The following is a 26,597-nucleotide window of genomic DNA, read 5'->3' on the forward strand; positions in this document are numbered from 1 at the left end:
CATTTATTAAGCAAACAAATATCAATAAATACTTGTTCACTCACGCAGGAAACATTCGCACCATAATATAGGAAGTTGTTCACGTAGAGAAATTTACTGTTAATGCCAGTTAAAACTCAATTTATTCCATTCCCCCGTTCATTTACACACAGGAATTCAGGGAAACGAAAATAGCTAACACCACAAAATGGTATCATTAAAAAGCGCTTAGAGGAAGCTATTAACTATTTGTCTCCAACAAAAAAGCAAAACAGTATTAACTCAATTCTAGTCAATTGTTACCCAGGCGCTACATCAACTGTATCTCGACATTTTTGAAAATAGACAGGAAAAATAAGTAAAAAACGGCTGTCAGCGTAGAAACAAATGGTTTCCCTTATTACAAACTAATACTGCAAAACATAACCCACTAAGTTGGAAGAATTGTTCTCAAACGACCGGCGAGCGGTTGGCTTCGTCACTCGCTAGCCACGGTTTAGTGAGGCTAGCTTTAGCTTAATTGAAGGGGGGCGTGAGGTGAGCGCAGCGGGGGGGGGGGGGGGGGGGGGCAAGTGGTAGGGGTTTTTTGGCTGCACGGCGCCTTTACGGCCTGAACGATGTGAAGGGGTGGGGATTGGGGGGGGGGGGGGGGTGGGGGGAGGGTGAAGAGAGGGGGGATGTCTTGTTTTTTGACGTGGTAACAATTTATTATTGTTATTAGTAGGAAACTATATTGGTACCAAACGCATTAACAAATGAGCATTGAATATTTAAATTCCATCAGAAAAATTATATCAGTTGACTTTAATAGTTTTTTTCTATGCTTTGTCCTCTAGTTAATTGTCTTGTTTTTTTTACTCTACGAACAAGTTTTTATTGTTACTAGTACTGAACTATATTGGTAGGCTAGGACAAATGAGCATTGAATCTTAATTTCGATCAGACGAATTATATCAAATTAAGAATGGTAAGATAGTAGGGGAGATAGAGGGATAGGCAGAGTAGATGGCAGCTAGTATTAGTAATAGTAGGGATGGTGGTGGATGTGGAGAGGGGGAAAAGGAGGCTGAGCTTTGATTGGGGAATGGGAAGGAGTGAATTCTTCCTCGTGATTTATTGGGACAAGGCACTTATTGTGTGCTATACACTTTCATTCAGTTATACTACCACCACCCCATTTAGATTAAATCGAAAGGACTGTAGATCGAAAGTTACAACATTTCATGAAATTAAGACCACAAACAAAAATCTGACGTCATGCTGACTGCTAAAAACATGGTTTCATCGAAACGAATTCATCAGGCCAGTCTTCATCGGCTCGTCGTACGTGACACTAATCTATAATCAGGACCAAATTATCACGACAAATAAAATTATACATATCCTATAATCATACTTAAATATAATGAACTCTTTCACAGAATAAATTTCGCTTTCAATTTACTGTCCGAGCTTTTTGCTTTCAAATTAGGGATTTTCGATCTACTTTTCCAGCTTAACTACCATCACACTGCCTACATTCACTCGCCATCTTATTTTTCTGCGCACTGTTTATTTTCGATACAACCATCCGATTGAGGGAGTGAGAAACAGAAAGTGAGGCTATGAACTGAAAAGAGGGAAGGGATTTTATGGAAATAAGCAAACGGCGGCAGAGATTCTACACTTTTGCTAACGAGGCAAAGCGACTCTACCTATCTAACTCGCTAGCTCGATAATCCGATCATCATCAAGGTCGAAAATTCACCTCACTCTTTATTCCAAATTTAAATTGAACTCATCTGAATAATACATCTTTATTTTCGTAATCCACTTTAATTTCCAAGTAAAAAGGCTCTATAAAAAATCGACTTCATTCTCCAAATTATAAAACGACCTCATTTTTAAAATTACCAGCAATTCTAATTTCTAAATGAAAAATCATTCCCATTTCTGGGTCGATAATCAAGAAAGGCAACCAACAAGCTGACAGCCAAAATTGTGACAGAAACCGTCGGGCCGAAATAGTAAAGAGGGGGGGGGGGGTGTAGCCTAGATTTTTTAATGGGATTTTGTTTTAATAACAGACAAAATTTCTGAACAAGAGCAATTTAGGTCACAAAAATCAAGAAGTCAAGCGTGAAAGTCATCCGAGAAGTGAAATCGAGAGAATGTTCTAGAAGAAAACCATCAAGCAAAAATTTTGCATAAAAAGACAGGCGTTTACAGCAATTGCTTCGTACTTCATTCGAGAGTAATTAATAATCACGAAAAAAATGGAGACAATTTTGAAGTCCACAATTTCCCTAATAAATAATAGACGGAGGCATATGGCTGTTAATACTAAGAAAGAACTTGATCAAGTCACTTTACGGGCATATTTCTCAATTGACAGAGAACATCATTGAAGTGGAAAAAGCAACAGTTCCACATCGCATGCTTAGTACATGTATCTGTTTATTATCGACATTCCAGTCTTTTCGGTCACTTGAGCGCAAGGAAAAAATCGTTAAAGACTGGAGTAAATACTAGATCCGATTGGAGATTACCAGGATAGTGAAAAAGGAGAGAGAAGAATGAGCAGGGATTGATGGAACAAAACAAAGGCGGTGTTGAAAAGGGAGAAATAGTAGTCACTATCATAATACGCATCGTACACCTTTAGGAATGGGGGGGGGGGGGGTGGGTGTTAGGGGAAGGGAAGGAGAGGTGTGACCAAGTGTGACGACAGGTAAACAAAGGCAAGGAAATAGAAAGACGACAATTCTGATGATGATTCGATAGTGACAAAGATATCGAAAAAGAATTAATACAACAAACTACAATACTGTTACTAGCATTGAAGTCAAACACAGCCAAATAAAACAATTGAAACTTTTACAACTTCTAACTTTGATCAACCTGTATTAGGTTGAATTATATTTACACGCTAGATATATCTTATAACAAGCACCGCTGATTCTCATTTTCAGGCGCCGAATGGAAGCTATTCCCAGGTTCTGCAATACTGTTCAACAAATGTTTTGAGGCGGGGAATTTTCCAAAGACTTTTAAAAAAGCATCCGTAACACCACTCCACAAAGAAGGAGACGAGAGCAAACCACAGAACTATAGACCAAACTCATTTTTACTCATCATTGGCAAAAAAATTCAAATTTCTAATTTTCGATAGAATTAAAACTATATAGAAAAATTCAAGACACTTAAAGTTGAACAATTTGGGTTCAGATCAAACCACAGCCCTATCGACGCAATTGCTTCCTTGTTAGAGGATATCAGATTGAACAAACAAAATAAAGCAAATGAAATCAAGGTTACTTTTCTGGACTTGAAAAAAGCATTTGATACAATCGACCATCGCATTCTCCTAGAGAAATGTCGAGACTATGCATTGAGGGTTAAAACTTTGATCATAAGAGCTTCATTTCTGGACGACAGAACACAGATGCTAAAAGTGAAAGAAAAACTTCGAAATCTAGAGAAGTGTTGTTTGGAGTACCGCAGGGTTCTATCCTTGGACCAATGCCTTTCATTCATTATATAAATGACATTTCATGTCAAAACAATACAGATTATCTTTTTGCTGACGATACCACTATAAAAACCACGGGAAATCAAAAAACAATAGCAAGCATCAATTGGCTTTGAATAACCTTAAGCATTGGCTAGAGCAAATTAAACCAACACTTAATGTCAAAAAAAGCAAAGACAATGTCTTTTAGACAAATGAAAACCAGTGAAGACAGCTTTTCATTATACGCGGAAAAAAAGAAACATTGAAGAGTTTCAAATATTTAGGCATGATTCGAGATCACCGCTTCAATTTTGTTGAACACAGCAATATTATCCAGAAAAGACTGAACCAGTTCAATGCTATAAATTATCCTTTGAGAAAAATCTTAATAGTACCGCAAATGATAAGATTTTATAAGACATATGCACAGTCCTAGCCAGTCATACAGTACAGAGTCCTAGTCTAGTGGTCGATCACAAAAAGCGTCCTACAGCCTATTGATAACAAAGTTGAGAGTATTCTTTAAAAATTTTCAGTCAACTACAAAAGTACACGAAAAAAACAACATTTACAGCACACAGGAGCTTCAGTTTTACGAACTGCTACGGTTGATGATAAAAGTGATACGAAAACAATGCAATGTCAAACACCTGCAGCGAGCAAACGAAGAAAAAGAGTTCGATGGGATCACAAACTTGATGGGATGAGAAAAACGAAAATAAAACCTCAAAGTTATTTATCCTAAACTAAGTAACTGCTCAATCACTGTAAAGTTGAGAGAACTAAGCAACTGCTTGTTAACATTGGACCCTACTGTTTTCAAAAGTCTACAAAGTTTTTGTTTATCTACCTCACAAACATTTCAAAAAACGATCCGAAGAATATACAAGAGTCATAAATTCCAAACAGACTATCTATGATCATCTCAAAATTTACCTCTAAACCAAAAGAGTGATCCTCTCAAAATTCACCTTGAAACCAAAATAGTTGAAACCAATTGAGGTATATTGTTCCGAGATGTTCGATTGGAGCTGGTTGAATTAAGTTGATTTCACAAGAGGGTGCTACAATGATGACGGTATAGATGAACAAAATTATGATTGTCATAGATGAACTCAGGAATTAATTCCAGATATAGAAGGAAACCTAGCAGTTAACATGCAATATTCAAAACAACAGTCCCAAGAGTCAGAACAGTCGATGAAAAAATGCACAAAAAATCAAAGACCGCTCGAAACAGCGCAGCAATTCATTCAAAAATATTTCTGGCCTATCTCAAAGCAGAGATACTTAAGATAGACTAAGTATTAAAAACCAAAAAGCGATGTACCTTTATGCTATAAAATGCGGAAAAGTTTTAAAACTGATTTTAAAAATCGTTGGCGGATTAGATAAAAAACAAACTATCGTAAATGCATTGAAAAAAATTTTATGATCCAGAACACTAGGAAGATAAGCAGTACTAAACAGCTGGCACAACATGAACTGATTTTATAAAAAAAGTATTTTAATTTACCTGAAGAAAACTTTAGACAAAGACCTAATTTTCAGCCTTACAAGTCAAACAACAAAAACACAGCCGCCAAATGGGCGAAAAACATCCTACCTTTTTGCACATCGGGATTGACACAGTAAAGAAAAGAAGTATTTGACAGAAATCAATATTAAATGTCAAAAAAGCTGTATTTAGTGGAAAGTTTCTGTTAGATTCTAAACTTAAATAATGGTTTAATGTACTGCAGTTGGAATATACATCAGAAAACCACAAACATTTCCCAATCTGTCCGCAAAAAATTGATCAGAGCTACAGTACTTAACATTTCAAAGAACCGTCTGAAGAATATACCTCAGTTATAAATGCCAAACAGACTATCGTTGATCATCTCAAAACTTACCTTGAAATCAAAATAGTTGAAGCCAATTGAGGTATATTGTTCCAAGATGTTTGATTGGAGCTGGTTGTAATAAGTTGAATTCACAAGAGGGTGCTACAATGATGACAGTATAAATTAACAAAATTATGATTGTAATAGATGAACTCCGGAAATAATTCGAGATATAGAAGGAAACCTAGCAGTTAACAAGCAATATTCAAAACAACAGTCCCAAGAGTCGGAACAGTCCAGATGAAAAAATGCACACAAAGTCAAAGACCGCTCGAAACAGCGCAGCATTTCAATCACAAATATTTCTGGCCTCTCTCAAAAGGAGTGATACCAAAGATAGACCAAGTTTTATAGTAAACAAAAAGCGACTGACCTTTATGCTAACAAATGTGGAAAAGCTTTAAAAACTGATTTTAATAATCGTTGGCGGATAAGATAAAAACATAAACCAAATGCCTTGAAATACATTTTATGATCCAGAATAAGAACTGATTTTACAAGAAAGTATTTTATTTTACCTGAAGAAAACTTAAAGACAAAGATCTAATTTTCCGCCTTACAAGTCAAATACCAAAAACACAGCCGCCAAATGGGCGGAAAACATCCTACCTTTTTGCACATCGGGATTGACACAGTAAAGAAAAGAAGTATTTGACAGAAATCAATATTAAATGTCAAAAAAGCTGTATTTAGTGGAAAGTTTCTGTTAGATTCTAAACTTAAATAATGGTTTAATGTACTGCAGTTGGAATATACATCAGAAATCCACAAACATTTCCCAATCTGTCCGCAAAAAACTGATCATAGCTACAGTACTTAACATTTCAAAGAACCGTCTGAAGAATATACCTCAGTTATAAATGCCAAACAGACTATCGTTGATCATCTCAAAATTTACCTTGAAATCAAAATAGTTGAAGCCAATTGAGGTATATTGTTCCAAGATGTTTGATTGGAGCTGGTTGTATTAAGTTGAATTCACAAGAGGTTGCTAATATGATGACAGTAAAAATTAACAAAATTATGATTGTCATAGATGAATTCCGGAAATAATTCGAGGTATAGAAGAAAACCTAGCAGTTAACAAGCCATATTCAAAACAACAGTCCCAAGAGTCGGAACATTCCAGATGAAAAAATGCACACAAAGTCAAAGACCGCTCGAAACAGCGCAGCATTTCAATCACAAATATTTCTGGCCTCTCTCAAAAGGAGTGATACCAAAGATAGACCAAGTTTTATAGTAAACAAAAAGCGACTGACCTTTATGCTAACAAATGTGGAAAAGCTTTAAAAACTGATTTTAATAATCGTTGGCGGATAAGATAAAAACATAAACCAAATGCCTTGAAATACATTTTATGATCCAGAATAAGAACTGATTTTACAAGAAAGTATTTTATTTTACCTGAAGAAAACTTAAAGACAAAGATCTAATTTTCCGCCTTACAAGTCAAATACCAAAAACACAGCCGCCAAATGGACGGAAAACATCCTTCCTTTTTGCACATTGGGACTGAAACAGTAAGGAAAAGAAAAATTTGACAGAAATCAAAATTAAATGTCAAAAAAGCTCTATTTAGTGGGCAGTTTCTGTTAGATTCTAAATTTTAACTTTGTTCATAATGGTAACCAAAGGCCATTAAGTTTTAAAATAATAAGACAACCTTGCGATCGCTGATTAACTTTGATAATCTAATGCTATATGACTTAATAGCCGGGCTCTATCGAAATATCCCATTTCCTTTGATTTTGTTATTTTAACACTGATGGTATTCACTACAAAGCGTAAACCAAAGAGCAATTGATTTCAAAATTAATTGAGTTGTATCAGCAAGTGATAAAAGTCTATTGTCAGACGTAAAGTTGTTACCTATGTTAAGCAAAAAAGAACAAAGTTTTCCCTTCTGAGAGCATGTGACACTTGAGAAAAAAACAAATTATGTAATGCCCAGTTGTCTTATGCGCAATCTGGAAACAATTTATTATTATTAAGCTATTCAAAAATTGCTACTGTCGAAAATATTTATTTTTGACATGGTTTAATTGGCGTTCCTGGGTAAAAAGAAACTTCCTATAGATAATGTGAATTTTCTGACAGCCGACATGCCAGCAAAAACAAAAAAAGTGCCTCATTATTGCGGATATCAACTATTGCAGATATCAAAACAGAATGAGTAATTGCTGCCTAAACTAAAAAGTACCGGTTTCGGCCAGGTACTTTTGAAAATAAAATGCCAACCAAGACATTCTGCCACAAAAAAATCTTAATTTGTTTTGGAAACAAAACTGGTCTCAAAAAAATCAATGGTTTAATGTACTGCCGTTGGAAAATACATCAGAAAACCACAAACATGTCCCAATCTATCCGCAAAAAAATTGATCATAGCTACAGTACTTAACATTTCAAAGATCCGTCTGAAGAATATACAACAGTTATAAATGCCAAACAGACTATCGTTGATCATCTCAAAATTTACCTTGAAATCAAAATAGTTGAAGCCAATTGAGGTATATTGTTCCAAGATGTTTGATTGGAGCTGGTTGTATTAAGTTGAATTCACAAGAGGTTGCTAATATGATGACAGTAAAAATTAACAAAATTATGATTGTCATAGATGAATTCCGGAAATAATTCGAGGTATAGAAGAAAACCTAGCAGTTAACAAGCAATATTCAAAACAACAGTCCCAAGAGTCGGAACAGTCCAGATGAAATAATTCACACAAAGTCAAAGACCGCTCGGAACAGCGCAGCATTTCAATCAAAAATATTTCTGGCCTATCTCAGCACGAGTGATACTAAAGATAGACCAAGTAAACAAAAAGCGATGGACCTTTATGCTAACAAATGCGGAAAAGCTTTACAACTGATTTTAAAAATCGTTGGCAGATTAGATAAAGAACAAACTATCGTAAATGCCTTGAAACAAATTTTATGATCCAGAGTACTAGGAAAATAAGCATTACTAAACTGCTGGTACAACTAGAACTGATTTTATAAAAAAGTATTTTATTTTACCTGAAGAAAACTTGAAAAGATCTAATTTTCAGCCTTACAAGTCAAATTTCAAAAACACAGCCGCCAAATGGGCGGAAAACATCCCACCTTTTTGCACATCGGGATTGACACAGTAAAGAAAAGAAGAATTTGACAGAAATCAGTATTAAATGTCAAAAAAGCTCTATTTAGTGGAAAGTTTCCGTTAGATTCTAAACTTTAACTTCGTTCATATTCATAATCACAGGCCATTAGGTTTGAAAATAATAAGAACAGCTTGCAATCGCTCTGATGAACTTTGATAATCTACTGCTCTATGACTTAATGGCCAGGCTCTACCGAACTATCCCATTTCCTTTGATTTTGTTATTTTTAACATTGACTGTATTCACTACATAGCGTAACTCAAAGAGCGATTGATTTCAAAATTAATTCAGTTGTATCAGCAAAAGAGGTAAGTCTAGTGTCAGACGTAAAGTTGTCACCTATGTTAAGCAAAAAGAACAAAGTTTTCCCTTCCGAGAGCATGTGACACTTCAAAATAAACAAATTATGTAAATGCCCATTTGTCTTATGCGTAATCTGTAAACAATTGATTGCTATTAAACTACTCAAAAAACGCTACTGCCGAAAAGATTTATTTTTGACAGGGCTTAATTGGCGTTCCTGGGTGCATATAAACTTCCTATAGATAATGTCATCTCGAAAAAAGTGCCTCAATATTGCAGATATCAACTATTGCATTTATCAAAACAGAGTAAGTAATTGCTGCCTAAAATAAAAATTACCGGTCTCGGCAAGATATGTTTGAATTTAAAATGCCAACCAAGACATAAAAATATTTGGTTTGTTTTTGAAACAAATGCCAACCTGCCACAAAAAAATCTTGATTTGTTTTTGAAACAAAACTGGTCTAAAAAATCAATGGTTTAATGTACTGCAATTGAAATATACATCAAAAAACCACAAACATGTCCCAATCTATCTGCAAAAAAATTGATTTTAGCTACAGTACTTAATATTTCAAAGAGCGGTCTGAAGAATATACAACTTTTATAAATGGCAAACAGACTATCTATGATCATCTCAAAATTTACCTTGAAATCAAAATAGTTAAAATCAATTTAGGTATATTGTTCCGAGATGTTTGATTGTAGCTGGTTGAATTAAATTAATTTCACAAGAGGGTGCTCCAATGATGACGGTACAGATTAACAAAATTATACTTGTCATAGATGAACTGCGGAAATAATTCGAGATATAGAAGGAAACCTAGCAGTTAACATGCAATATTCAAAACAAGAATCGCAACAGTTCACATAAAATGCACGAAAATCAAAGACCGATCGAAACAGCGCACCATTTCAGTGGAAAATACTTCTTACGTACTTAAAAAACAGTGACACTAAACATAGACCAAAATTTAAAATAAAAAAAAGCTAACAAATCTGTGGAAAAGCTTTAAAATTGATTTTAAAAACCATTGACCGATTCATAGTAAATGCATTGAAAGAAGTTTTATGATCCAAATGACTGGGTACATACGCAATCCTAAAGAGCTGGCACAAAAAGAACTGATTTAATAAAAACAGTATTTTACATGGCCTGAAGAAAATTTAAAGAGAAAAACCTAATTTTCAGCCTCACAAGTCAAATACCAAAAACACGGCCGGCAAATGGACGGAAAATACCCTACCTCTACGCACATCGGGATTGAAACAGTAAAGAAAAAAAATTTGGCAGAAATCAATTTTAAATGTCAAAAAAGCTATATTTAATTGGCAGTTTCTGTTAGATTCTAAACTTTAACTTAGATCAGATTCATAATCAAAGGCCATTAAGTTTCAAAATAATAAGACCAGCTTGCAATCGCTCCGATGAACTTTGTTAATCTAAAGCTATATGACTTAATGAACTGGCTCTATCGAAGTATCCCATTTTTTAATTTTATTTTAAAATTGACCGTATTCATTACATTGCGTAATTTAATGAGCAAAAGATTTCGAAATTCATTACGTTGTATCAGCAAGTGAGGTAAGATTAGTGTCAGACGTGAAAGTTGTTACTTATGTAAAACAAAAAGAGCAAAAGGCCAAGCAGATTAAAAAAGGAGAGCGCCTATATAAAAGTCATTGACAGGCTGATGGCGGCTATTAAATATACTTTTTCAGAATTTGTTTAGACTTAGGGTGGCTAGATTCACTAGGTGAGAGGGAAGCTGACCAAATGGTGGATAGAAAAAGATGAGGGTCCGAACCTATAAAAAAACTTTACACGGCGATTAAACATCTTGAACATAACTGAACCGCAACAATGTCTTCGTGCTTTTGTTTTTGCCTAATGGAAGTTGAGCGTTCGGGGCTACGGTTGGATTGAGGCTGAGGAGGGTGGATTTGAGGGTTAGCGGGGTGGTGAATGGGGAAGGGAGTCAAGAACCGCCTATCACAGCCATTTTGTGTCTCCTCTATACTCTCCGTGAATCGCATAATTAGAGACTAATAAGGCGAGAGCTGCTCATACACCGTTTTTTAGGACGAAAAGTTGGTTAGGGATAGACAAAAAATTGGTCAAGCGGAAAATCACTTAAAAAAGACCATCAGGACTAACATGAATGCTACAAACTTTCTTTGACAGCAAATTGACACTTTTCATCAAAGATTTCGTAGCTCAAAGACCTTTCAACTGATACTGAATAAACTTTTTTGTGAAAGATTTTGACAAATTAGAGAAAAAAGCTGATAGCTCCTACTGAAAAATTATCAAAAAAATTACGTTTTCTTCAGTTTCACTTATTATCTGTCCAACACTTCGTTCAATTTTCTGTTTCATCATTTAGCTCTTTTCTTTTCTGTGCCATTAATTGACTCATCGCCAAAACGGTCCAAGAAACAATCTATCAGCAAGACTTAAATTATTTAAATCCAAATACTGTTGAATAGACAGACGCATTATACCATGAACTCTCTTCTCTCTGTACTTCCTCCCTACCTCTCTTCCTTATGTCGTTAAGAAGCAATTCAGTACAACAACCATAACTTATCACACATTACTAAATAAACTGACGAATTCCCAACGCCTTACCACAAATACCTTACCCCAAAAACCCTAGCAGAACTAATTTGCCCCGCTAAGCTGTACAAACTCAATACCCCATCAGTTAACTACTCACTAAAATAAGTTCGAAGTCAGTGTGTTGATATTTTCAAGCAAGAAAGTCAAGCACGACTGCTCCTCCCCCATTAGAATTAACTAATCACAAAAGAAGAAAAATTGAGACTGAATATGGTGTTTCACTCACACGCACCCCCCCCCCCCAACCACCACCCCCGAACACACACACACACACACACACACACACACACACACACACACACACATACATACATACATACACACACACGCGCGCGCGCGCACACGCACAATAATACACGCCCTTACACTTACTTTCACACACACAAACACTCTCTCACAACACAAAATACATACTATAGATACTAGAATATAAGCAAAAAGAACAACACAACAAAAATTCTCGGAACGATAAAGTGCATCTCCATTCCTAGATTTACCAGAAATGGTGTTTTCAATTTTTCAATGATTTCATTGTAGTGGACAAGGTCATTTAGATACATAAATCTTTAAACATTGTTGCTCTAACTATGAACCGGTTTCAATTTTTTTTTTCAATCCTGCTAAGACGTCAAAAAACATTAAAAGATTATTATTGACTCTGATCTGACTGAAACAGATTTGTATCGCCTCGTTTCATGTTTTTCCGTTCTGCTTATTTCACAGTTCAAGCTCACTTCTACTATTATTTTTTCAAGTGAAAAAAAACCGCGCGAATTTGTTCGTAATGGCATTTAAAAGTGGAATGTATGAATAACCAGGCCATAGTTGTAATAATAATCGAAGACAGTTGCAGTGATACTTATCTATTGGACATTAGTGATATGCATTGTTTTGTGGACAAGGGAAAATTAAACGCATCGCAACACAAACACAAACCGCCACCAACATAAAAGGATTTTCCTAAAGAGACAAATTGTGCCTAAATGACGTTTCATACGCACTCAAACATACATAGCCAGAGATAAATAGCCAGTACAAAATTCAAGACCAACCAAGAAAAAAGAAAACAAACAGAACGAAAACAAATACTTAGAAACATTCAATGACGAACGTTGAAACGCATTAGACAAAACGCAGCAATATCTTTAAGTGGACCACATTTAGGACCGAGATTACTAAAGCGTCAAATTCAATTTCAATTCAGAGAATAATTCCCTGGATAATCGAAAAGTTGGAAATAAATTGGACTCCTATGATAAAATTTCATTTATCAGTCATTTTTCTCTAAACAGGGCACAAGAATAGCAAATTTTTGATATGGCGAGGAAATCAAATTGTTGCCATATTCATTTGACCCAAATTGAAAAGCTGTTCAAACTTTAAAGACCCCAAAACCCGTCCCTGTTCCCACAAGAGAATAATTATCAGAGATGTTAAGTTTTTCGACTGATAATGATTTTGACATTTTAATATCAATGGCCGTTGCCATTTTTTAAATATTTTGAGTCAGGTTCCTATTACAAAGAAGTTGATACTGATTGAATTAGTGTTTGAATGAATGGTCAACTTACTCAGATCCCGTGTAGAGAAGGTAGATAACGAAAGCAGCCAAACTGTTGAAAGCCATGAACACCATCTGAAACAAAACACATTCACCCTAAGTTGCTTAATCTTTTGGTTTCATTCCCAATTTTGGGTGCTGGGTCTTTACGCCAGGGGAACTTTTTTGTTAACACGCATGTGGCCAACTGTTATGTTTTGCGTACATAATTTTTGAAAAAGGTATAATTGTAAAGCTCGTAAAAAACTGAATAGATCAGGTCAAATCAACTTTTGCAAAATTTGCTTACTTCGAAAATTTTTTTGCCTTTGACAAAGTGAAAAAATACTTTCGTAAACAGCAGTTAAGTATGCTACTGACCAATTTCTTAATTTTTTCCATTTGGCGTTGATTGGCTTTAGGGACTCAACGAATCGTTCTCTAAGTATGTGTAACTGGCAGCATTGTTTTTGAATTCTGTCCCCTTTTGTAACTTGGGCAACTTTTATTGAAGCAAACGCCTGGGTTGCAACAGTTGCCCTGTTTTGGACAGCGAATCGAGGTTTGCTGTCCAAACCGCGGCAACTGTTCCAACCCAGACAGATTTTACTGAACAGCATTTGAATATTTCTGACATTTTTTTTGAAACGTACGTTAACATTTTGAAATCCCACGCAACTGTTTTCCTCAGTTTTATAATATTTTTAAAATGCCGACTCATTAATGGTTACTCAACGACTCAACAGACGTAATATGCTAAACATCGCCAGATGCAATGCACAAAAAAATCAATGAATATCAGTATCAATAGATCCTTGACCCCAAAGCGATATAAGATCCTCAATTGTGGCAAAATATTACATTGTGTATTCTATTCTTCGTCCTAAAGTTAATAATGCAATCCAAATTCCGATTCATAGACCGAAATCAAAACAAATCTGCTGGCAAAATTCGATTTTAATTAGATCAAATTGCAATTGTGAGATATCAAATCTTTCAGTGAGACAACGAACCAGAATTCTGCCGGTGGTGGTCTGTGCTGATATGAGGATTCCGGCCCAATCTTTGAGCGAGGTGAGCCAGCCCACCTCCGCCTTCTCCTCCTCCTCGCCCGGTGGCCCTCCCCCTGGACTGTCCCTGTGTTCGTTATCTGTCTCATCATCGTTGTCTTCTTCATCCTTTTTGAACATGACATGTGCCCGACATGCCAAGATGACAAATAAACCTGGCACAAACAAAAACAACAATAATTACCATATTATTGAAACACTCAAATTTAAACACGGTATTGTAAAACAGAACTTGAATCATTGTAGTTCCTCAATTATCACAGTTTTTGGAAGAAAACTGCACTAAGACAACTTACTAGATAAAAGCCTCCAAATACACCAAGTAAATCATATCAGCAATCATCTTATCACGAAAACAAGATGAAACCCTTTTACCCTAAAAATTACATGGAATTAAAAGATATGAGATCTATCCTTACTGAGACTCCATAAAAATGACAACAGAAAGGGTAAAGTTTCAGTTTTTGAAAAACATTATTTTCTAAGTGATTAAAACTATTAGGTATCAACTGAAATCAATAAACGAATTATTTATACCTCTTGATATATAAATGAAGAAGCAATTGATACCTGTTAAATTATACCTCATAAGCTGGAACAAATTCAGACCAGTCATTATCTAGATTGTCATACGACTAAAACTATGTCATACTACAAAGGCAAAAATTTCTTCATAAAATCAAAAAATTCAACAAGAAAACCGTGTCGCAGCCGTTAAAACGACAATCATTTCACTGAAAACATTTAAACAAATCAATTGCACTATTTTCAAACGCCAATGAGACCTACTCATTAGTGTGATGCCGTGGGAAAGAGGAAAAACAGCCTCAAATGAGAATCGTAGTATCAAAACTACGAAACCATTGGTTGAAAACAAAACAGTTAATAAGACTGGATTTTGGCTATACAGCCTATCTTTACAGAGACTAAGCTACCTATTGACATAAGGAAGATGAGAAATGACAAAGATCAATAAGCCATAGATTTTAAAACAAATACCTTCAAAAGTCAAAGAAAACATCCGCTTTCAACTAAAAAGAGAAACATATTAACCTGCAACAGCCTAAGAAAAAATTTGGGCTGATTATTAAAATCATTATGTTAGAACGATTAGGCTACAAAAAACAATAAACATCGACAGAACTAAAAATTTTACAAACAAGTTTACCACAGTATTGAAGCCATTCAATTTTGAAAACCAGGAAAAACTATGGCAAAATGCATGTATTTTAACTCTTCTCTTGGGGTCTATTTCATCATCAATGTGTCCTTTTGGTAAAAGGTCAATGTTGAAAAAACAAAATGAACATGAAATATTGACCAGTAAAGAAAACTCATAAAAATTCTCATGAAAGTCTAAGCCCTAAAGACATCAAGAACAAAGAAAGGCAAGGTTTACAAATTTTTTTTTTTGAAAAAAATTTCATCTGAAAGTCATTAAAGCCATTAGCAAAAACACGAAATCAATGACTTTGATCACTTATACATTCGGAAGAAGCTAATGAAAACATTAAAAATCTAGAATATTTTGAACAACAAAAAAAAAGAAACACGGTAAAATTCAAATTTTGCGAGAGCGGTGTCGCAGCCGTCAAAACCGAAAGAAATAGTAACATAGATAAATGATAATTCAAAGTAAACAAACAGTGACAGTTAGATAAGTAAGAAGCTGAAAATGCTAATAAAATCATTTCCATACTGAACACTCTGTTCTGATGTCAGAATGCTGAATGAAACCTTATCAAAAACTCTTGCGTAATCAAATCAAGGTAAATGGAGTAGAGTTTTCTCTTTAGCTTCACTTTTAAAAAGATTTTCATTAAATTTAACCAACTGAACGATCGCACTTATGAGACTGAAAGCTGAATTGTTTCGGATAAAGCTTATGGCATAGAAAATTGAAGATAACTTGCTCAAAAGTGAAACGGTAGGAAGAAGTCTTATTGTTCTCAGTTAGCAATATCATTTTCAGATTCCTTTAGTGAAGAGGTCTTACATATAATGTATTCCAAACAATTGGAGAAACTTTGATTAAGAGTATTGAGCAGGAAACGGGATACAGCAAGTTGCAATAGATATCACGGCATAATTTTTTTTGAATTTGGACTGGTTGAGAACCATTTGTATCGCAAGATGAGTTTTTGTCAGCAAAATAGTGCTTTTAATTTTAGCAATGAGGAGTGGTTTAAAAAAAGATAAGAAAACTGTCGGCGTGACTTCTGATAATGTCGGGTTTTAGGTAGTCTCGTTAAAGTTCCAGCAGAAACACGATTGAAAGTAATTGCCACAAAATTGAGTTCTGTCGAAATCGCATTCTTTATTTTGCAACTGTTTCGAAAACTGCCGTGTAATGAACTTAACATTTTATATAGGTCATTTTGATTTGCAGCTAAGGAGCCATTTAAATAACAAATTTTATCAAATTAAGCAACATTTTCCTGATCCAACTTGAGGCGAGTCAAATATGTTCATGTTGGATTTCAAACAGGCTTCCGTTCGGCTGTTTTCATAATAATTAAACGGTTGATTTTCAAAGACGTATGGTAGAACGGGTTTCACAGCCTTTTCCTGGTTTTCTACTTGAGGAAGTGAACAATTTCCAAAGCAAATTGCAAAATTTTTCAACTACATTTTCAGGATGGCGTTCGCAACAGATACAAAAAGCGTTAACAAAGTTTGAAAGACAAGCGATTGTATTTTTGTTGAAAAAATTTAAGAGCGTGAAATTTTTCGGGCAGCTTTTCTGAATGAAGGGTCATCAAATAGAGATAGTGGTCACTTAGAGACAAAAATTCAATATTTGCCAAGATGTTATCTAAAAACGTTTATACCAAATTTTGCAAATGCATGCTCCATTTTAGATCTGAGGTAACAGCGACTCAGATCTTTGTGCTCTGTGACAATTCGGATTATTTCATTAGTCATTTTGACAGTTCTTGAAAATTTCAATTGAACGAATTTCCGTTTCGTTTTAGCAGCGTTCAATATCGTGCCAATTTGCAAGTTCCAAGGGGCTATTTGGCTCAGGTCAATTTCAAAGTTTAAAGAGTTGAAAACTAGTTTCAGGTCATCCGCAGAAAGCCATGAAATCGCATCCAGAAAAATTGAGGACACGTCAGTATTGGAAATGTCGAACAGCAAGTGGCCCGCGGCAGACACATTTCAACAGGTAGTTAACGCAGATGAATGATCATTCAAAGTAAACAAAATTTGACAGTTCCATAGGTAAGAAGCTGAGAAATCTAATAAAATCAATTTCCAGACCAAACACTCTGTTTTGATGTCAGAATGTTGAAAGAATCCTTATCAAAAACTCTTGCGTAATCAAGGTAAAATGGAGTAGAGTTTTTTTCTTTGGCTTCATTCTTAAAAAAGAATTTCAATAAATTTAACCAACTGAACGATCGCACTCATGACACTGAAAGCCGATTTGTTTCGAATAAGGTTTGTGGCATAGAAAATTGAAGATAACTTGCTCAAAAGTGAAACGGTAGGAGGAAGGCTTATTGGTCTCAGTTAGCAATATCATTTTCAGATTCCTTTGGTGAAGAGGTCTTACATATGCTGTATTCCAAACAACTGGAAAAAGTTGCTGTATTGCAAACAACTGGATTAAAAGTATTGAGCAGAAAACGGGACATAGCAAGTTGCTACAAACATCAAGGCATAATTTTTTGAATTTTGACTGGTTGAGCATCATTTGTATAGCAAGATGAGTTTCTGTCAGCGAAAGAGGGCTTTTAATTTTGGCAATGAAGAGTGGTTTCAAAACATAAGATAAGAAAACTGTCGGCGTGCCTTCTGACAACGTAGGGTTGTAGGTAGTTTCGTTAAATTTCCAGCAGAAACACAATTGAAAATATTTGCCACAATATTAAATTGTCACAATCGCTTTCTTTACTTTGAAACTGTTTCGAAAAAAGAGTCGCGTAATGAAGTTATTATTTTGAATGAGTCATTTTGATTTGTACTTAAAGAGCCATTTAGAAAACAAACTTTACGAAGTTCAGCAAATTTTTCCTGATCCAACTTGAAGGCGAGTCAAATTTGTAAGTTGATTACAACGGATTTTTGGAACGGGAGTGAAAACGTTTTCCTGGTTTTTTCTTGAGCAAGTTTAAGTTTTCCAAAAGAAATTGGTAGTCTTCAACTACATCTTCAGGGTGACGTTTGCAGCAGATTCCACAAAAAGCGTCAACCAACTTTGAAAGATTAGTGCTCAAGTGTTTGTTGACCTACTCATTAGTGTGATGCCGTTGGAAAGAGGAAAAACAACCTCAAATGAGAATCGTAGTATCAAAACTACGAAACCATTGGTTGAAAACAAAACAGTTAATAAGACTGGATTTTGGCTATACAGCCTATCTTTACAGAGACTAAGCTACCTATTGACATAAGGAAGATGAGAAATGACAAAGATCAATAAGCCATAGATTTTAAAACAAATACCTTCAAAAGTCAAAGAAAACATCCGCTTTCAACTAAAAAGAGAAACATATTAACCTGCAACAGCCTAAGAAAAAATTTGGGCTGATTATTAAAATCATTATGTTAGAACGATTAGGCTACAAAAAACAATAAACATCGACAGAACTAAAAATTTTACAAACAAGTTTACCACAGTATTGAAGCCATTCAATTTTGAAAACCAGGAAAAACTATGGCAAAATGCATGTATTTTAACTCTTCTCTTGGGGTCTATTTCATCATCAATGTGTCCTTTTGGTAAAAGGTCAATGTTGAAAAAACAAAATGAACATGAAATATTGACCAGTAAAGAAAACTCATAAAAATTCTCAAGAAAGTCTAAGCCCTAAAGACATCGGTCAAAAACCACATAAAGCAGAAAATTATTATACAGTTCAGTAAAAAGCTGATGATACTGTCAAAGAATGAGATTAACTCTGGTGATTGCAAAATCAAGAACAAAGAAAGGCAAGGTTTACAAATTTTTTTTTTTAAAAAAAATTCATCTGAAAGTCATTAAAGCCATTAGCAAAAACACGAAATCAATGACTTTGATCACTTATACATTCGGAAGAAGCTAATGAAAACATTAAAAATGTAGAATATTTTGAAAAACAAAAAAAAAGAAACACGGTAAAATTCAAATTTTGCGAGAGCGGTGTCGCAGCCGTCAAAACCGAAAGAAATAGTAACATAGATAAATGATAATTCAAAGTAAACAAACAGTGACAGTTAGATAAGTAAGAAGCTGAAAATGCTAATAAAATCATTTCCATACTGAACACTCTGTTCTGATGTCAGAATGCTGAAAGAAACCTTATCAAAAACTCTTGCGTAATCAAATCAAGGTAAATGGAGTAGAGTTTTCTCTTTAGCTTCACTTTTAAAAAGATTTTCATTAAATTTAACCAACTGAACGATCGCACTTATGAGACTGAAAGCCGATTTGTTTCGAATAAGGCTTGTGGCATAGAAAATTGAAGATAACCTGCTCAAAAGTGAAACGGTAGGAGGAGGGCTTATTGGTCTCAGTTAGCAATATCCTTTTCAGATTCCTTTACTGAAGAGGTCTTACATATAATGTATTCCAAACAAATGGAAAAACTTTGATTAAAAGTATTGAGCAGGAAACGGGATAGAGCATGTTGCAATAGACATCACGGCACAATTTTTTTGAATTTGGACTGGTTGAGAACCATTTGTATCGCAAGATGAGTTTTTTTCAGCAAAATAGTGCTTTTAATTTTAGCAATGAAGAGTTGTTTCAAAAAATAAGATAAGAAAACTGTCGGCGTGACTTCTGATAATGTCGGGTTTTAGGTAGTCTCGTTAAAGTTCCAGCAAAAACACGATTGAAAGTATTTGCCACAAAATAGAGTTCTGTCGAAATCGCATTCTTTATTTTGCAACTGTTTCGAAAACTGCCGTGTAATAAACTTAACATTTTATATAGGCCATTTTGATTTGCAGCTAAGGAGCCATTTAAATAACAAATTTTATCAAATTAAGCAACATTTTCCTGATCCAACTTGAGGCGAGTCAAATTTGTTCATGTTGGATTTCAAACAGGCTTCCGTTCGGCTGTTTTCATAATAATCAAACGGTTGATTTTCAAAGACGTATGGTAGAACGGGTTTCACAGCCTTTTCCTGGTTTTCTACTTGAGGAAGTGAACATTTTCCAAAGCAAATTGCAAAATTTTTCAACTATATTTTCAGGATGGCGTTCGCAACAGATACCACAAAAAGCGTTAACAAAGTTTGAAAGACAAGCGCTTGAATTTTTGTTGAAAAAATTTAAGAGCGTAGGGTCATCAAAAAGGGATAGTGGTCACTTAGAGACAAAAATTCAATATTTGCCAAGATGTTATCTAAAAACGTTTATACCAAATTTTGCAAATGCATGCTCCATTTTAGATCTGAGGTAACAGCGACTCAGATCTTTGTGCTCTGTGACAATTCGGATTATTTCATTAGTCATTTTGACAGTTCTTGAAAATTTCAATTGAACGAATTTCCGTTTCGTTTTAGCAGCGTTCAATATCGTGCCAATTTGCAAGTTCCAAGGGGCTATTTGGCTCAGGTCAATTTCAATGTTTAAAGAGTTGAAAACTAGTTTCAGGTCATCCGCAGAAAGCCATGAAATCGCATCCAGAAAAATTGAGGACACGTCAGTATTGGAAATGTCGAACAGCAAGTGGCCCGCGGCAGACACATTTGAACAGGTAGTTAACGCAGATGAATGATCATTCAAAGTAAACAAAAGTTGACAGTTCCATAGGTAAGAAGCTGAGAAATCCAATAAAATCAATTTCCAGACCGAACACTGTTTTGATGTCAGGATGCTGAAAAAAACCTTATCGAAAATTCTTGCGTAATCAAGGTAAATAGAGTAGAGTTTTTTCTTTAGTTACATTTTTAAGAAGGCTTTCAAAAAATTTAACCAACAAGATCGCAATTATGAGATCAAAAATTTAACCAAAATAAGATCGCAATTATGAGACTGAAAGCCGAATTGTTTCGAATAAAGCTTGTGGCATAGAAAATTGAAGATAGCTTGCTCAAAAGTGAAACGCTAGGAGGAAGGCTTATTGGTCGCAGTTAGCAATATCATTTTTAGATTCCTTTAGTGAAGAGGTCTTACATATGCTGCATTCCAAACAATTGGAAAAACTTTGATTACAATTATTGAGCAAGAAACGGGATACAGCAAGTTGCTATAGACATTACAGCATATTTTTTGAATTTTGACTGGTTGAGAATCATTTGTATCGCAAGATCAGTTTTTGTCAGCGAATTAGGGCTTTTATTTTTAGCAATGAAGTGGTTTCAAAACATAAGATAAGAAAACTGTCAGCGTGACTTCTGCTAACGTCAGGTTTTAGGTAGTTTTGTTAAAGTTCCAAAAGAAACACGATTGAAAATATTTTCCAGAATATTGAGTTCGTCACAATCGCTTCCTTTACTTCGAAACTGTTTCGAAAAAAAGAGTCGCGTAATGAACTGAAAACTTTGAATGAGTCAATTTGATTTGTACTTTAGATAACAAACTTTACGAAGTTCAGCAACATTTTCCTGATCCAACTTGCAGGCGAGTCAAATTTGTAAGAATTTGTAAGTTGATTCTAACGGATGTATAGAACGGGAATGAAAACCTTTTCCAGGTTTTCTTCTTGAGCAAGTGTAATTTTTCCAAAAGAAATTGTTAAAGTCTTCAACAACATCTTCAGGGTGCCGTTTGCAACAGATTCCACAATAAGCGTCAGCAATTTTTGAAAGGTTAGTGCTCGAGTGTTTGTTGAAAAAATTTGAGAAAAGTGATGTTTCTTGGACAGCTTTTCTGAATAAAGTGTCAACAAAATGGTTTAGTGTTCACTTAGAGGCAAAAATTCACTATTTGCCAAGATGTTCTCTAAGAACATTTCTACCCTATTTTGCAAATGCATGCTCCATTTTAGATCAGGGTTAACAACGACTCTGAGATCTTTGTGTCCTAGGACAATTCGGATTGTTTCACGGGGCTATTTGGCTCAGGTCAATTTCAATGTTTAAAGAGTTGAAAACTAGTTTCAGGTCATCCGCAGAAAGCCATGGAATCGCATCCAGAAAAATTGAGGACACGTCAGTATTGGAAATGTCGAACAGCAAGTGGCCCGCGGCAGACACATTTCAACAGGTAGTAACGCAGATAAATGATCATTCAAAGTTAACAAAAGTTGACAGTTCCATAGGTAAGAAGCTGAGAAATCCAATAAAATCAATTTCCAGACCGAACACTGTTTTGATGTCAGGATGCTGAAAAAAACCTTATCGAAAATTCTTGCGTAATCAAGGTAAATAGAGTAGAGTTTTTTCTTTAGTTACATTTTTAAGAAGGCTTTCAAAAAATTTAACCAACAAGATCGCAATTATGAGATCAAAAATTTAACCAAAATAAGATCGCAATTATGAGACTGAAAGCCGAATTGTTTCGAATAAAGCGTGTGGCATAGAAAATTGAAGATAGCTTGCTCAAAAGTGAAACGGTAGGAGGAAGGCTTATTGGTCGCAGTTAGCAATATCATTTTTAGATTCCTTTAGTGAAGAGGTCTTACATATGCTGCATTCCAAACAATTGGAAAAACTACAAATATTGAGCAGGAAACGGGATACAGCAAGTTGCTATAGACATTACAGCATATTTTTTGAATTTTGACTGGTTGAGAATCATTTGTATCGCAAGATGAGTTTTTGTCAGCGAATTAGGGATTTTAATTTTAGCAATGAAGAGTGGTTTCAAAACATAACATAAGAAAACTGTCAGCGTGACTTCTGCTAACGTCAGGTTTTAGGTAGTTTTGTTAAAGTTCCAAAAGAAACACGATTGAAACTATTTTCCAGAAAATTGAGTTCGTCACAATCGCTTCCTTTACCTCGAAACTGTTTCGAAAAAAAGAGTCGCGTAATGAACTGAAAACTTTGAATGAGTCAATTTGATTTGTACTTTAGATAACAAACTTTACGAAGTTCAGCAACATTTTCCTGATCCAACTTGCAGGCGAGTCAAATTTGTAAGAATTTGTAAGTTGATTCTAACGGATGTATAGAACGGGAATGAAAACCTTTTCCAGGTTTTCTTCTTGAGCAAGTTTAATTTTTCCAAAAGAAATTGTTAAAGTCTTCAACAACATCTTCAGGGTGCCGTTTGCAACAGATTCCACAAAAAGCGTCAGCAATTTTTGAAAGGTTAGTGCTCGAGTGTTTGTTGAAAAAATTTGAGAAAAGTGATGTTTCTTGGACAGCTTTTCTGAATAAAGTGTCAACAAAATGGTTTAGTGTTCACTTAGAGGCAAAAATTCACTATTTGCCAAGATGTTCTCTAAGAACATTTCTACCCTATTTTGCAAATGCATGCTCCATTTTAGATCAGGGTTAACAACGACTCTGAGATCTTTGTGTCCTATGACAATTCGGATTTTTTCACGGGGCTATCTGGCTCAGGTCAATTTCAATGTTTAAAGAGTTGAAAACTAGTTTCAGGTCATCCGCAGAAAGCCATGAAATCGCATCCAGAAAAATTGAGGACACGTCAGTATTGGAAATGTCGAACAGCAAGTGGCCCGCGGCAGACACATTTCAACCGGTAGTAACGCAGATAAATGATCATTCAAAGTAAACAAATACTGACAGTTCCATAGGTAAGAAGCTGAAAAAGCTAAAAAAAATCATTTTCCAGAAAGAACACAGTTTTGATGTCAGAATGCTGAAAGAATCCTTATCAAAAACTCGTGTAATCAAGGTAAAATGGAGTAGAGTTTTTTCCTTGGCTTCATTCTTAAAAAAGAAGTTCAATAAATTTAACCAACTGAACGATCGCACTCATGACACTGAAAGCCGATTTGTTTCGAATAAGGCTTGTGGCATAGAAAATTGAAGATAACTTGCTCAAAAGTGAAAGGGTAGGAGGAAGGCTTATTGGTCTCAGTTAGCAATATAATTTTCAGATTCCTTTAGTGAAGAGGTCTTACATATGCTGTATTCCAAACAACTGGAAAAAGTTGCTGTATTCCAAACAACTGGATTAAAAGTATTGAGCAGGAAACGGGACATAGCAAGTTGCTATAGACATCACTGCATAATTTTTTGAATTTTGACTTGTTGGACTTGTTGAGCATCATTTGTATGACAAGATGAGTTTTTGTCAGCGAAAGAGGGCTTTTAATTTTGGCAATGAAGAGTGGTTTCAAAACATAAGATAAGAAAACTGTCGGCGTGCCTTCTGACATTGTAGGGTTGTAGGTAGTTTCGTTAAATTTCCAGCAGAAACACAATTGAAAATATTTGCCACAATATTAAGTTGTCACAATCGCTTTCTTTACTTTGAAACTGTTTCGAAAAAAGAGTCGCGTAATGAAGTTATTATTTTGAATGAGTCATTTTGATTTGTACTTAAAGAGCCATTTAGATAACAAACTTTACGAAGTTCAGCAAATTTTTCCTGATCCAACTTGAAGGCGAGTCATCTTCAGGGTGACGTTTGCAGCAGATTCCACAAAAAGCGTCAACAAACTTTGAGAGATTAGCGCTCGAGTGTTTGTTGAAAGAATTTGAGAAAGAGGGTGATGTTTTTTGGGCGGCTTTTCTGAATGAAGGGTCATCAAAATGGGATAGTGGTCACTTTACACTATCGAAAGGATACCTGCTTCATATGAAATAGGACAGTTCAATTTAGCGCAGTTGCACTAGGCAAGTTGAAGTTCCCTAAAACGTAGAGGTTGGTCAATCTACGAGTTTTGGAAAAGTTTGGAAGAGAGAAAAGCAGCTGTTCAGACATTTTTAAATCAATTTTGGTAAAAAAACAAAATTTGATAGAGTGGGGCGGGGCGGTAAATAGAGAAAGCTGAAAAGAAGTGACATTTCATTGATTGTTAGGACGGCTGAGGAGCAAAAGTCAAAGTTTCGAACAGGCATATTGTTTATTTGGTTGCCAAAGGTCTTTCTCCCGGTCCGCTCGTGAGACAACTGCATACTGTCCAAACAACGAAAGAAGAGATTCATTATGGGTGTTATTGTGCCAAATGATTAATTTGGATAGCAACATTCTTTATACAACAATTTGAAAATCCAATAAAGATCAAAGGAGCATGAGAATACTTTTAAAAAGCGACAAAACTAGCGCGTACCCAAAGAGTAATTAATTGTTTTTCAAAATTTAGTTTTTCTTTACTTGAGTAATAGGATACCCGGCTGATATATTTGAAAGCTGAAAAGGGTTTATCGATAGTTCAAAAAATGCTGATTTCAGAGAAAATCATACAATTTAATGAAAGTGCTTCAAAACAATAACAAATTGATGAAAATCGATGGTTAAACATTTTGAAAAATGAGTTTTAAACATTTATTGTAAACCAGCCAAAAAATTCTCAAAACTCCTTGAATCACGAATCAGCTGATTTGGACTAATGAAAGCTATTTTTGTAACCTGGTGACAAATATTAATCAGAAGGCGAAGCAATAAACGTCACTCCTCGATAAAAAAGAGTTTAGTGAATTCTTTTGGAAGTAAACTACAATACCTAGAAACAACATACTCAAATAGTAAACACTCCATTAACGGGTTCTTCTGAAAAAACTAATCATTTACAGGTACTTTTAAAAAGTAAGTTCTAACTGATGAAATTTCTTCAGTGGTCATTGAGTACATTTGAGTAATTGACAAACAAAAAAGCTTCACTTTATAAATGAAAATCATAATCTTTCTCTACATTTTACTTTTGTCTACATTTGAGCACTTCACTTTTTTCTCGTAAAACTCGAACTTATGACTGGGTGTTAACTGTAAATGACACCTTATATATGGACAGGACTACCATCAACAGAACTTACCAGTGGCGAAAGTGATAACGGAGCTGGAGATGAAAGCGTACCAGAACTTTTCATCGTTGCACTCATCTTCTAAGACTTGGTTGACGTTTGGTGCCTGAGTAACTACAGAAGGGCTACAGCAGCACGTTTCTTGGGTCATAACTTTTCAGCAAGACAAGATTCTCTTCTTTTGTTTCAATCAAAATACAATTTCTTTCGTCTTCTGCCCCTCCCGGTCACAGAAGACATCAATAAAAGGGTTCAATTCACATACAAGATAAGATACACTCAATCACGTTGCCAAAAGAATAATCATATTCGTTAGGTCATAAAATCCTAATCTGAAAATGGAAAGGTGTTCAATCTAAGGACTATCTCATCAAGTTTTTGCTGGACCTTTTCCGGTATTGACTTGCTGTTGTTGTTGGGGATTTACAGTTTTCGCTGAGGGGATTTTCGTCCCAGTCGTCGTCTTAGAAAATTGTCCTATTATTTCTGCAGATCTGACAGTCACAGCATAGATGCCAGCTACAGATGTTATTTTCGTCGAATCGCTCGTTTACAAACTTCCACATGAAATTTAAAACTCAATTTTTAAGGCCTTTTTTCGTATTAAATTCAATGTATTTTTCTATTCGATTTGCTAGTCTGCATGTACGGAAAAAGAAATCATTTCTAGCCTTTTCAGTTCTGGTTTTCAGTTCTGGTTGTTGAGTATGTTACGCAAATCTAATTTACACAAGCATGT

The 26,597-nt window shown here is 35.0% G+C and overlaps 1 protein-coding gene across 1 annotated transcript in view; it reads right to left on the bottom strand.

Annotated features, from left to right (window-relative positions):
* LOC142356050 (calcium-activated potassium channel subunit alpha-1-like) overlaps window positions 1-26,223 on the bottom strand; it is a 110,405-nt gene extending 84,182 nt beyond the window's left edge. Inside the window, exons 1-3 of the mRNA XM_075408031.1 lie at window positions 25,871-26,223; window positions 13,983-14,194; window positions 13,001-13,065 (exon numbers count right to left, since the gene is read on the bottom strand). Coding sequence (XP_075264146.1) covers window positions 13,001-13,065; window positions 13,983-14,194; window positions 25,871-26,009 — 416 coding nt within the window. The 5' untranslated portion in view covers window positions 26,010-26,223. The remainder of the gene's footprint in view (window positions 1-13,000; window positions 13,066-13,982; window positions 14,195-25,870) is intronic.
* Between the last annotated feature and the right edge of the window lie 374 nt (window positions 26,224-26,597).

The sequence above is a fragment of the Convolutriloba macropyga genome, chromosome 2 (assembly GCF_964194025.1).
Source record: "Convolutriloba macropyga chromosome 2, txConMacr16.3, whole genome shotgun sequence".
Classification (NCBI taxonomy): domain Eukaryota; kingdom Metazoa; phylum Xenacoelomorpha; order Acoela; family Convolutidae; genus Convolutriloba; species Convolutriloba macropyga.